The following is a 13,458-nucleotide window of genomic DNA, read 5'->3' on the forward strand; positions in this document are numbered from 1 at the left end:
ATTGATTATGTTTTATGTGTCGCAGCTCTAGCTGCAGTAGAGGTTTTATAACCATAAAATAGTTTTTGAGGGTTGGATTGATACGTTGAAGGCGCTACGAGAAAATGCACGAACAAACAAATTTTAATTAACTTGGATAAATATACACAGACACACTCAAACATACGTTTAATGAAACTTTACACAAAGCTGAATTCTAGTTTTGTCTTAATCTTTTGTTACCTTCGTTTTCCGGGTTAGCGGTTTGCCACGCCTCCACCCTCATGTTCGCTATCAATGGACTGTTTGCTGTTGTATTTCCTTCAAAGTATTCCGAAAATGATGCACACAAATGTCCTCACAATAACATAATGCACGACCACTTGCCAACGAGAAATAGTCTTGAATGAACGAGCTTCTTTCCTTAAAAAGAATAAAAGGAAGTGCAATAGCTGAGCTTACCCACGTATTGATTGTTGGTAATGAAGTTTTATTCTGAGAAAGGGTGCCATTGCCTATGGGTGTTGTGTGCACGAGTATACTTTATTACCCAGAAATCCCTCTTTTTGCCCGCGCATGCGCGTTATGCATTTCCTGGTCGAAACTCGTCTGAATAAATCGTTCAGTCGTCGTAGATATAGTAGTTATAAACAAAAGAGATGCGGCAAAAAAAGACAGTGCGCTACAATGATAAACAGCCTCTCATGTCATGGCCACCTGGCTTGGTCGCATCTCGAAATTTTGATCATATCGCGAGCGAATTATTCGATCGAAATTTTCGCCGTACCACGAGCATGTCGTACCACGAGGTACCACTGTACTCTGCACCTCACAGTCAACATGAATCGGACGTCTACCGCCGTCAATGGCAGCCAATGGGTTAAATGAGTGCTCAGTACTCTGCACCTCACAGTCAACATGAATCGGACGTCTACCGCTGTCAATGGCAGCCGATGTATATGTGACATGCTAAAGTGTTTAATTTATTATTTTATTAAACAAATAAAAGTCTTAGTATACTTTTAGCTCGCGAAGACGCCAGACAGCTCGCCGAACAGACAGACACATTGAGACTATTAGTATAATAATTGTAATTTCTGGTAAACTGTGTGTGTATGTGTGTGTGACATGCTAAAGTGATTAATTTGGGACAATAATAGTATAAAATGTGGGATGGGCACGGGCGAGGCAAGTTTGTCTATACACACGAGAATAGGACGAATTGAAAAACATGTACACACGCCAATAATACGCAACATATTGATAATTTTGATATTAGATATTTAGATATTAATGCTCTGACATTGTCAATGCAATGACAAACTCTCTTTCTCTCACGATTATAATTTTGAGAGCGAGAGATTACCTGGTTGATCGCTTTCAACAGTAAACTCTCTCTCTCTCATGATTAGAATTTTGAGAGCGAGCGAATTGTCCGTCGACAAATCCGGTGACGAATTGTCCGTCGACAAATTGTCCGTCGACGAAATGTCCAGCAAAGAAATGTCTGTTCGACGAACTGTCCGGCGACGAAACGTCCGTTCGCTGAAACGTCCGGGTACGAAGTGTCCGTCGACGAAACGTCCGGTCCCGGATTTTGGTAAGTGGAAAAATTTTGTAGCTACTGTATTGCCTTCTTTTATTACCCTATTCTCCTTATTCTCACTTCTTAGTTGTTATATTGACCCATGCGTGAAAGCTATGATTAGGAGATTTATTTCTAGTGTCATAAACCCGATGTGTCTACTATCTACTTCCTATGTGTGATCGTCCTGTTCTATGCCCTCCTCGACATAGTCGTTTTGATGAATTTCTAATGGAAGATTTTGAAATAATGTCTGTGACTCGTGGCTAATTTTCCTTAGCGTTTAAAAAAAAGAATCACTGTATAAATATATTTCATTTTTTTTTTAAAATATATCCTGCACAGGTGCCTGCCATTTATTGTAACATAACAGCTTTAGATTATTGTTGCTTTTAAGTGTGGACCTTTGTTACATGTTGGACTTTCCCAGCTTTGGGCTGATGGAGCCAGGGACTGCTGTCTGTAGGAGAATAGACAAATTTCGGGAAGAGCCTCAACTGGACTATCCAGTCAAAGAAGATTTGATTTTTACATGTTTTTCTAGTTTTTTTGTTACCGTATCAAAGTAGTGTACAATATGTTTTTTTCTTTTGCGTGTACGTCAAAATTGCGAAAGGTTTTTTTTACCATACTGAAGGTTTACCTAAATGCTAGTTTTTACTTGATTGATAGGTTTGTTACATAGCTATGTAAACATGGGGAATTGTTGTATATTCAAAGTATATTCTCACCAGCCTGTAACCCTATTGACATTATTCACAGTAATCATATGTTCTTTTCCTTTATCATTCAAGTCTTGTATTTGTTACACACTTCACGCTTATCTTGAAATACAGTCTACTCACTACTATATTCTAGTGGTCCAGATAGGTAAACGAAACACACCCACTTATATTCAAAACTAATGCCCACTTTGGACTGCAGGAGGGGAGCCTTTAAATGGAGTCAGAAGACAAAAGTCTTGGTCTTTTCTCGCTTGTAAATAAACAATGTACTGAGAACTGATCTGGGATTCCATTTCTGTTGAACGTGTCTTCATCAAATAAATCCTCCAGGACAAAAAAGAAAATATGGTGTTGTAAGAACGAGGTAGAAAAGAAACAAACGACAATGGTTTCCATCACTTTTTTCCCATTGCTTCTTGAATTTCTGTGGATCGTAGCATGATGCTCTGATCTTGTAGCCTACTTCCCTCTGATACATTCTATTTAAGTGTTTTCTTGATTCAACACATGTGGTGGTAATCAGGTGTGGGTGTGGACTGTGAAATTGATCTCAGCTTTCCTACAATAGTAAATAGTCAAAGTTATTTTGTGATTCAACAAAGACGCGGGCAATTACTTTTTCACAGAGGGCCAAACAAGTTTGGAATTTTTTTTTCGACCTTTTAAATAAAGTTAACATTTAGAAACTGCATTTTCTCTTTTCTCTTTCCTTGGGTTGTCTCCGTGTTATATGAAAATTGATTTGATGGTCTGAAACCTGTGTGATAAATATGCAAAAAAACAGAAATCTTGAAAGGGTCAAATACTTTTTCACAGCACTGTATATATCTATGCCAGGGGTTTCAAACCGACTTTGCAAAGGGCCGCCGTAATGGTTCCTGGTCCTTGGCCGACCGATCCGGTGCCTACAGTTTAACCAATGAGGTGTCTTCTAAAAATAAGTAGCGCCTGACTCCAATCAACTGATTACACTTGCAAAAGATAGTATTCTCTTGTACAGTTTGAATTAAAACCTGCACCCATTACGGCCCTTTGAGGACCGGTTTGACACCCCTGACCTATATTGTATCTGTGTCCATGAATAGAGTATTAGTTGTCAAAATACTGATTGACGTACCTGGCCTGGAGAAACCATGAAGCAAGCTTTTCTCCTGTGGTCCAGGACTCTACTTCAGTTGTGATCTTCTCTTCTACGAATGAAGACATGTATTTCAATAAATCCCATAGGAACTACATTCATAAATTTTGATTAGATTACATTACAAATTTATTTCATCCCGTATTCGGGAAATTCCCTTCGTTGCAGTAGCAAGACAGTAGCAAGCAGAACACAGAAGACATTGTAGACCTAGGTAAAAAACTGGAGCCACACATGGTGGGGACCTTCTGCAGACTGAGACTGAGGTTAAATATGCAGAATCACTCTTTCAAGCTGATCCACACAGTCGCTCAGTAGTCTGGAGCTGATAATCTTCCTTGCTGTTGGGGTTATTTTGGGTACTATTATAAATGTGCTTGAAATATTAATCATTATATGTGGAATCTTAATCATTATATGTATATGTGAAATATTAATCATTATAAGACAAACACTCAGTATAACTGTTACCAAAGGACACTTCCCCCCCACAGCTGGCTTTGAGGACATTTAATTGTTTTAGCCCTATTCCGAGGACTATTGACCTGACAGATCACCCAGTCCCGGCCTACGAGGACTGTTGATCTGGGTTCGCAATGAAGATCTGTGAAGGACTCTTAAATTGCTTTGACTTGGATTCCGGAGCAGATGGCGATAATCGAATCGACTTCCGAAAATACTCGCATATTGTTTTAAAATAGTGTTGCTCACTTCACCTAATATGGAAATTGTTTTGCTTGCTTGTGTAAATTCTCATGCAGTTGGTTGCAGTTGACATTTGGTCGACGGACAGTTCGTCGAACGGACGTTTTGTCAAACGGACATTTCATCGAACGGACGTTTGGTCGACGGATTCGCTGTCGGACATTTTGTCGAACGGACGTTTCGTCGCCGGATTCGCTCGCTCTCAAAATTATAATCATGAGAGAGAGTGAGTTTGTAATTGCATTGACAATGTAAGAGCATTAATATCTAATTATCTAATATCAAAATTATCAATAAGTTGCGTATAATAGTGAGAGAGAGAGAGAGACAGAGAGTTTACTGTTGAAAGCGATCAACCCGGTAATCTCTCGCTCTCAAAATTATAATCATGAGAGAGAGAGTGAGTTTGTAATTGCATTGACAATGTAAGAGCATTAATATATAAATATCTATATCAAAATGATCAATAAGTTGCGTATTATTGGCATGTGTACATGTTATTCGTTGCCGGATTCGCTCGCTCGCCCCGCCCCCAGATTCACTCGTATCTTCGTATCTTGGATTGGCGCTGAACGTTTCCAAAACCTAAGAACTCATGCTGGACTTCCGACGGAACAAGGCTGCACTGTTTCCCCTGTAAATCAACGGCAAATGTGTGACGCAGTAGAGACTTTCAAAATGCTAGGAGTGCACATCTCTGCTGTTCTCACTTAGGTGGCAAACACCATAGCACTTGTCAAGAAGGCGCAGCAGAGGCTACATTTCTTGAGAGAACTCAGGAAGGAGCAACTGAACACCAACCTTGCAGAGGGTGATCAACACAGACCAAAATATCATCACCTGCCCCTACCTACCTTGTCCAGCATCTACAAATCCCGGGGCCTTAGAAGGGAAGAGACCATCATTAAGGACAATACGCATCCCGGCTTCCACCACTTCAAACTTCTGCCCTCTGGAAGGCGCTACAGAGCCATAGCAGCCAAGACAAACAGACTCAAGGACAGTTTCTTCCCGAGAGCTGTCACCATACTCACACGTATTACTACTACTTATACTACTTATATTTATTATGTTGATCACTTATTTACCTATTACTAATTAGTGATTATTTATATCTCATTATTATATAGATTAAGATAAGATTTAGATTAATCTATATTCATCCCATATTCGGGAAATTCTGTTTGTAGCAATAGCAAGCACAGACACAGGAAAAGACAATGTAGACCTAGATAAAGCTGGAACCACACACAGGAAGCCCACACAAGGTTAGGACCTACTGCAGAGTGAGGCTGAGGTTGAAAATATGCAGAATCACCAAGCTGATCCACACAGTCCCTCAGTAGTCTGGAGCTAATTATCAGGACCGGAAGCCTTCCTGGCCTGAATGTTCCAAAAATGTCTAGGACTACCATAAAGAAACTAAGCTAATAGAAAAATGACTACCTCACACACGTGAGAGGTGGAGTCGAGTTGTAAAGGTCATGAAAACATTAAAGTAAAAGGTATAAAGTACAAAGTAAAGTACAAAGGAAAGTATTAAGAAAATGTAATTAAAAAAAAGATGGAAGAGCTGTAAGAACAAAGAAGCGAGTAAGAGCAGACGGAGCCTCTGCCACTGGCAGCCACTTGAGCGGCGCCATCTTGGTTGCAGTAGCAAGAACAGATACAGACAGAAAAATACATTGTAGAGCTAGATAATGACACCACCACAGACACTCCACGAGACTTCCAGACCTTCATTTGTTTTGACTATTGACGTCTCACTTGTGTTTCCCCCCCCCCTTATAGTTGAGACATACATTTTAATCAGGGCCCTTGAATTTAATAAAACAACAGAAAAGACGTGTAAGGTCAGAACGAAGTTGGGATGTTGCCTAAACGGTTGTTCTCCTTGCAAGTGAAAATTCCAGAAGACTGTCTTTTCCTCTTATTTGTGGGTGCATTTTGGACTGCCTATTGACTACACTAACACTCCATCACCACGAAAGGGTGCCGAAATGAAGCATATAATTGTGGCACACGTTTTAAGTGTCAAGATCAGTGTACCACAAAACGAACAGCTGTCACCACTTGTTTATTTGATGCAAGGCAGCCGTAAGAAGTGTAGAAGCCCATATGCACTCATTAAAAGAGACAGATATATCTTGCAAACGACATGATTGACCTTAGTGAATAAATAGAGCAACCCCAGAATTTTTCCCAACTGCTCTTAGATCAAGAATGAACCGCTCCAGTTGGTCTTCCAAGTCGGGCCACCTCGCCTTGTTTCCACGGAAACTCAGCTTCTTCTTCTTGACTTGGCGAAGCTTGTTCTCCTGCTTTCACCATTTGCGAACCATAGATTCGTTGATGTTAAATTCCCTCGCGGCTGCTCTATACCCATGTTCCCCTGCATAATTGATGGCTTGGAGTTTGAACTGACCTTCGTAAGCGTGTCTCTTTGTATTATTCATTTTCGGGGGGCCTTAGAAAACTAATCTGTTCCCCTGCATAATTGATGGCTTGAAGTTTGAACTGACCTTCGTAAGTGTGTCTCTTTGTATTATTCATTTCCGGGGGGCCTTAGAAACCAAACCGAAATTGTTTTGCAATAAAGCACATGCCCACACTATATACTGATACCTGGTAGGGGCGTGCCTTTAGCGTCTTCTTACACACCCTCTGCATGATTTACCCCACCCACATTCGCATTTTCTCTATATAAGAAGGGTGTCAGCCAGAAGTGCCCTCAGTCAGGCTTTGGAACTCGGCGCATACACACGGCGCTCCGCATGATAAGGCGCCCTGTCTATTTTGGAGAAAATTTAAGACTTTTTAGTGCGCCTTATAGTCGTGAAAATACGGTAACTTTTTCTTCTTTACCTGTCGAATGCTGTACTCCATCTGAAAAACACCCGACATTAAAAAAGAACACACCAATGACAGTAAGTCATGGTTGTCCACTAATGAATATTTTTTTCTGGTCTTGTCGAAAGGTACAACTCAAGCCAATATACCAAACCGAGATTAGCCACGCTAATCAAAAATTGTCACAGGAAGTTCTTTCTCTGTGACATATACAGTACACCATTATTTTCTTTAAAAATGATTCTATTATTTAAAACTTACATATGAGCTACAAAAGCATTTTCCCATGGATTGGGGAAATCGTTAAGGACATACCCTTGATTCACTACTACTCCTATTTTGAATCTGGGTGGTTTGCAAAATTCAGTTTTTCGCTGGGATAGTAATCCATTTATGACAACAACAATCAGATAAAGCAGGATATACTCTCAAATATTTGCATTTTTGCCTGCAAAGATCTTACTATCAAAGTATGGTTACCATTTTAAGACACCTTCAGACAAGGGTGTGCAAGGGAAATTGCAATTGTTAGTTTGAACGGGAAATTAAGAATGGCATTCTTACCGTTGCATGCATAGATATCCACAACCATTTTTCCTTTCCTTTTGTTGGAGATCCACTCCAGCTGTGTTGGGGGATACGTACGAGAAGTGGGCACTTGGAACTGCATAGATATGAGCAGTTTGTGCTGGCATAGTGAACGGTAATCCATGGGCCCATGATCAGATATATACCTGAAAGGGAGTTAGAAAAATATTGGCAAATTTTGTGTGAGGCCGACCTCCATTTTCATATCACGCAAATCAATTAAATTGGAAAAGGTAACACATACACTGTGTAACTTTTGGTAATTCATTCTTCTCTATATTTATATACATTTTTATGCTCCTTATCCTCTAGAGCAGGGGTCCCCAAACTTTTTCCTGTGAGGGCCACATAACTTTTCCCTTCTCTGATGGGGGGCCGGTGTCAGTTTGTAACAGAAAAAGTGTGACGATCGTAGGGGAGCTTATTTTTTTTTATTGTTTTCCAGAAAGCCACACATAACCAAATAACCCTTTCCAGGTTCTTTACAGAAAAAAAGTCAGGAAACATATAATAACACTATTAATGAAATAAATAATAACTAAATAACCCTCTCTGAGTTCTTCACAGAAAAAACAGGAAATAAATAACACTATTTATGAAATAAATAATAACTAAATAACTCTCTCTGGGTTCTTCATAGAAAAAAAAGCCATGGAACATTAACTTTCTGTTGTGCCATGCACAATCTTCTCCCTTTGCTCTGAAGTTTATGCACGACACCACAACCGTCATTACAGAATCCCACGTCAACATTTTGCAGCACAGTGCTTGCTGGTGAATTTGGCAGTGGACTCGTAGCGGGGCGGTGAGACCCCTTTTTTCCAACTCCCGGTTCATGCGTCCCATTATTAGACCGCGAGTTTCGGGCACCATGCTAGGAGCCCCGTCAGTCGTGATGCTAGCTAGCTTTGACCAGTCCAGGTCCAACTTCTCCATGGTTTGGCACACTTTGTCAAAAATATCCTCTCCCGTTGTAGTCCCTTTGAGACTTTGGAGGGCTGCCAGATCCTCGCAAATCTCAAAGTTTGCGCTAACTCCACGAATAAAAATGAGCAGTTGCGCTGTGTCTTGCACGTCCGTGCTTTCATCGAGTGCTGATGAAAAAAAGTCAAATTATTTCGTCTTCTGCTGCAGCTGGGCATATACATTACTCCCGATTTCTTCAACGCGTCTGGTCATTGTACTCACCGACAGACTTACGGCATTAAATGCATCTTTCTTCTCGGGACACACCTCCTCCGTGACAGTATCCATACATTTCTTAACAAACTCTCCGACAGTGAAAGGCTTACCGCTGCTTGCTATCAATTTAGCAACCCAAAAGCTGGCCCGAACGGATGCCTGGTTCTGCTGAGATAGTAGTCCACTTTTTCGCTTTGAGAGTTTGTCTGCTCGTATTTGGCCTTGCAAGCTATCGTACTTGTCTTTGTGACGGGATTCATAGTGTCGGCAAAGATTGTATTCTTTGAATACCGCCACAGTCTCTTGACAAATGAGACAAACAGCCTTTTCTTTGCATTGAACAAAAAATAATCGTTTGTCCACTCCAGGTTAAATACTTTGCATTCTGAATCAATTTTTCTCTCACCTAACTTTTTCGCCATTATTCCGTTCTCAAACAGGTTGCAGTTTTTATATGCTTGAATAGTCCGCGATGGTCCCAGGGCTCCGCCCTCACCTGCGATCGTCCAGATGTCTCGGTAACACTGCTCGTGCATGCAATGGTGGACGTGCCCGCCTGCATCAAAGGGAAACACTCTCCCCGCGCGTGTCACCAAAGAAGCAATGCGAAGCCCCGCTTCACTGGGATGATTTGTGGGCTCAGCAGGGGTGCAATGAACCAAACACAAGATTAAAACGTCCCAGTCTTCAAGGCCAAATAGGAAAAAAAATCAGATAGTGTCTTTGGTATTGTTCAGAGGGCCGGTCCAAATGTGCCGGCGGGCTGCATAAAAAAAAATAAAAAAAAATATCCGAAAGCGTCTCTGGTATTGTTCAGAGGACCGGTCCAAATGTGCCGGCGGGCCGTATCCGGCCCGCGGGCCGTAGTTTGGTGACCCCTGCTCTAGAGGGTCTTGTAGTGCTGAAGCCTTTCCCACCTAATTACGAGCAGTTGGTAGTATTAACATTGAATTGTTTGCCAGCAAATTGCAGGGATGACCTAGAGAAACCCCACAGGGAAATCATGCAAACTCCTTATAGGAAGGCCGGAGCCCGGAATTGAACTCTTGATCTTAGAACTAACTGTTAGACGGAGTTGTTAACCCTCTTCACTGTGCCGCCACTAATTAGTCTACACAGCAAGAACATTGGACCAATATTGGCCTAATGCAGGGGTGTCAAACCGGTCCTCAAAGGGCCGCCGTGGGTGCAGGTTTTCATTCCAACTCAACAAGAGGATATCTTTTGCAAGTGTAATCAGTTAATTAAAGCCAGGTGCTACCTATTTTAGAAGACACCTGATTGTTTAAAATCTCGGCCCTGGATCGGTTGGAACAAAGACCAGGACCCACTGCGGCCCTCGGTGGAATCGGTTTGACACATGTGGCCTAATGCAATGTTGAGAAACAAGGGGGGACAAAGCAGGGACAAAAGATGGAAATTAGCCCACGGCTACAATCTTACATATTTACATATTATGTTCTTATGTATCAAATAAATCAAACTCAAACTGAAACAAAATAAGCTGGGACTCTTCATGCTTGTCACTAGAGTTTGGAGTTTGCTCAACTTACCACTGTGCTAAAGGCAAGGTGAAAGGCTTCCTCCGTAAGGCAACAACATACAGTGCTTTGTCAATCTAGTGGTTATGCTAAAACATTGGCTTTTGCTCTCACGATTCACAACTTTTCGACAAATAAATTTACGTATGTATGTATACATATAAATATAAAATATTTGATCAATACCAAAAGTCCATCTCAATACTTTGTTGGCAATAACGGAGGCCAAGCGTTTTATGTAACTCTTCACAAGCTTTTCACACACTGTTGCTGGTATTATGGCCCATTCCTCCATGCAGATCTCCACTAGAGCAGTGATGTTTTGGGGCTGTCGTTGGGCAACACAGACTTAACCATCCCTCCACTCCAGGACCTTGAAATGCGTCTTACGAAGCAATTCCTTTGTTGCCCTGGGTGTGTTTGGGATCATTGTCATGCTGAAAGAACCAGCTACGTCTCATCTTCAATGTCCTTGCTGATGAATGGAGATTTTCACTCAAAATCTCTCAATACATGGCCCCATTCATTCCTTCCTTTACACAGATCAGTCGTCCTGGTCCCTTTGCAGAAAACAGCCCCATAGCATGATGGTTCACAGTGGGTATGGTCTTCTTCGGATGCAACTCAGTATTCTTTCTCCTCCAAACACGAGAACCTGTGTTTCTACCAAAGAGTTGAGATTGGTCTGTGCTGACAGTCTACATTAGGGGTGGGCAAACTATTCCACAAAGGGCCGCAGTGGGTGCGGTTTTCATTTCAACCCATTGAGAGGGCAACTTTTCACCAATCCGGTGTCCTATAAGTGCAATCAGTGGATTGCAGTCAGGTGCTTCTTGTTTTCTGCAGGAATCTCATTGGTTAAACTGTCTGTGCTATATCGGTTGGAACAAAAACCTGCACCCACACCGGCCCTCGAGGACCGGTTTGCCCATGCCTGGTCTACATGTCTGTATGGCCAAGTACAGATCCATCCTCTTCCTTGCCTAGTGCCATTCTAACACATTGTATTGTTCTTTAGGTGTCTGCTTTCATATATTAACAAGGGCAATTATCTCTTCAGTTGAAGTTTTATTTTATTGGCTATCATAGGTGTCATAGCCAATGCTATATGTCTTGGATCAATTTCCCCAAAAAGTTCTATTTTGGTTTCATCTGACCATAACACATTATACCAGTCCTCTTCTGGATCATCCAAATGCTCTCTAGCGAACCGCAGACGGTTCTGGTGTGTACTGGCTTCAGCAGGGGGAGACGTCTGGCAGTGCAGGATTTAAGTCCCTGGCGGCACTGATGTCCAAAGAGCTCCAATATTTGTATTTAATCATTAAACGCTGTTTTCGGCTGGATTTGACCGAATTTGAGAGCATTTTGAGCCGTTTGGCGAATGGACGTATATGGACGTTTTTTGCGTTCATCGCGACATCATCGCGACATTTTACCAAGGAATTCACTTCCCTGGGCTCGGTTCTAGTGTCCAAAGAGCTCCAGTATTTGTATTTAATCATTAAAGCTGTTTTCCGCTGGATTTGACCCGATTGCTGTCATTTTACGGCTCGGTTCTGCTACATCTGCCCACCCAAGAGTGCTTATTCCCGAGCTGCCATGCCTGCCCAAGAGTGCTTATTCCCGGGCTGCAATGCCCGCCCAAGAGTGCTTATTCCCGGGGTGCCATTGATGGTAGACTAATAAATTGAGAGTAATGAGCGGCAAAGGGAAATGAATCATTGATTTTTACTATAATTTGGACAACGCCGGCGGCGGGCCGGATTAAAAATCCTAACGGGCCGTATATGGTCCGCGGGCCGGATTAAAAATCCTAACGGGCCGTATATAGTCCGCGGGCCGAGGTTGAAAAACTTGTACACACACGATCCGGGGGCGGGGCGAGCACGTGAATCCCGTTTCGGCAAAACCTCCGTTCGGCCAAACCTTCATTCGGCCGAATGGCCGTTTGGCCGAATGAACGTTCGGCCAAACGTCCATTCGGCGACCTGTCTGTCTGTCAAACGTCTGTCGGCGAAACGTCATCATCCGGTCATGGGTAATGAGTGGAGACCTCGTTAGAAGTTAGATCTTTTTGACAGCCAGAAATATTGCTTGTTTGTAGCTGACCAAATACTTATTTCCACTCTAATTTGGAAATAAATTCTTTAAAAATCAAACAATGGGATTTTCAGTTTTTTTCTTCCACATTTTCTCTCATGGTTGAGGTTTACCCATGTTGGCAATTACAGGACTCTCTAATCTTTTTAAGTAGGAGAACTTGCACCTTTGGTGGTTGACTAAACACTCATTTGCCCCACTGTATATCTTTTTGAAGCCCCAATTTTTTTCTAATTCTTGATTTGCCTAACAAATTATTGGGGATAGATTAAAAGAAGAAAATGTAAAGCTTTTTCATTGGCAAATTGAACATTGATGAATGTACAGTGGATTCTGTACCATTGTCAAATTGTTCATATTATATAAAACCTTTGATAAAATTTTACATATAAACCTTTTTCAAAAAATTAACATCAGTTCACAAAGTTTAACAAAACAGGAAAAATGAAAGATTGCATTTTTTTCCACGTATTAAATAAACTGATTGTTGAAGTAATAAAATTGCATATATAACACTTTTATCAAATTAAAGTCAACACAAAAATGCCACCTACTTTAACAAGGGTTTTTTTAATAATGGTGATGGAGTGAAGGCACAGAGGCAGCAGGCCAACAGCAACCAGCCTTGCAAACTGTGCTGCTCTTCACAACGGTCCCATGTGTGGAAAGCCAACTGGGTCAGGATCTCATCCCTCAAGGAAGGTCGGTTCTGGCCTTTCTCAATAATGAAATTTCCCAACATCTGTTCCTGTAGGATGCTGAGGTCTGACTCACCTGTAAACCGCAGTATCTGTGGGAAAAGAGCATTGAAAATAGTGAATGATCAGAATGACAAATGTAATATGTTTTGGTCTTTCTAATACCAGTTTATAAATTTCCAGTGCAATGCGGGCATCATCCGATTCAAGAGGAGTGAGTGGTCTTTGGAGTGGAATTCCCTTAGGTTGGCACCATGTATCCTGTGGATGTAAATATTTTAATTAGTTTTATGAAATTTAAGATCTTGAGACAATTAATTTACAAGAAAAAATCACAGTCTTCATGTGCTTTGTGGACTTTGAA

General features: G+C 41.5%; 1 protein-coding gene across 2 annotated transcripts in view; it reads right to left on the minus strand.

The window, feature by feature from the left end:
* Positions 1 to 13,458, minus strand: part of myo15b (myosin XVB) — a 184,074-nt gene that overhangs the window by 149,762 nt on the left and 20,854 nt on the right. For both annotated transcript variants that reach the window (XM_077625198.1, XM_077625197.1), the window contains exons 4-7: positions 13,260 to 13,355; positions 12,951 to 13,186; positions 7,547 to 7,716; positions 3,407 to 3,479 (exon numbers count right to left, since the gene is read on the minus strand). In XM_077625198.1, the coding sequence (XP_077481324.1) occupies positions 3,407 to 3,479; positions 7,547 to 7,716; positions 12,951 to 13,186; positions 13,260 to 13,355 (575 nt within the window). The remainder of the gene's footprint in view (positions 1 to 3,406; positions 3,480 to 7,546; positions 7,717 to 12,950; positions 13,187 to 13,259; positions 13,356 to 13,458) is intronic.

Source organism: Stigmatopora argus, chromosome 18 (assembly GCF_051989625.1).
Source record: "Stigmatopora argus isolate UIUO_Sarg chromosome 18, RoL_Sarg_1.0, whole genome shotgun sequence".
Lineage (NCBI taxonomy): Eukaryota > Metazoa > Chordata > Actinopteri > Syngnathiformes > Syngnathidae > Stigmatopora > Stigmatopora argus.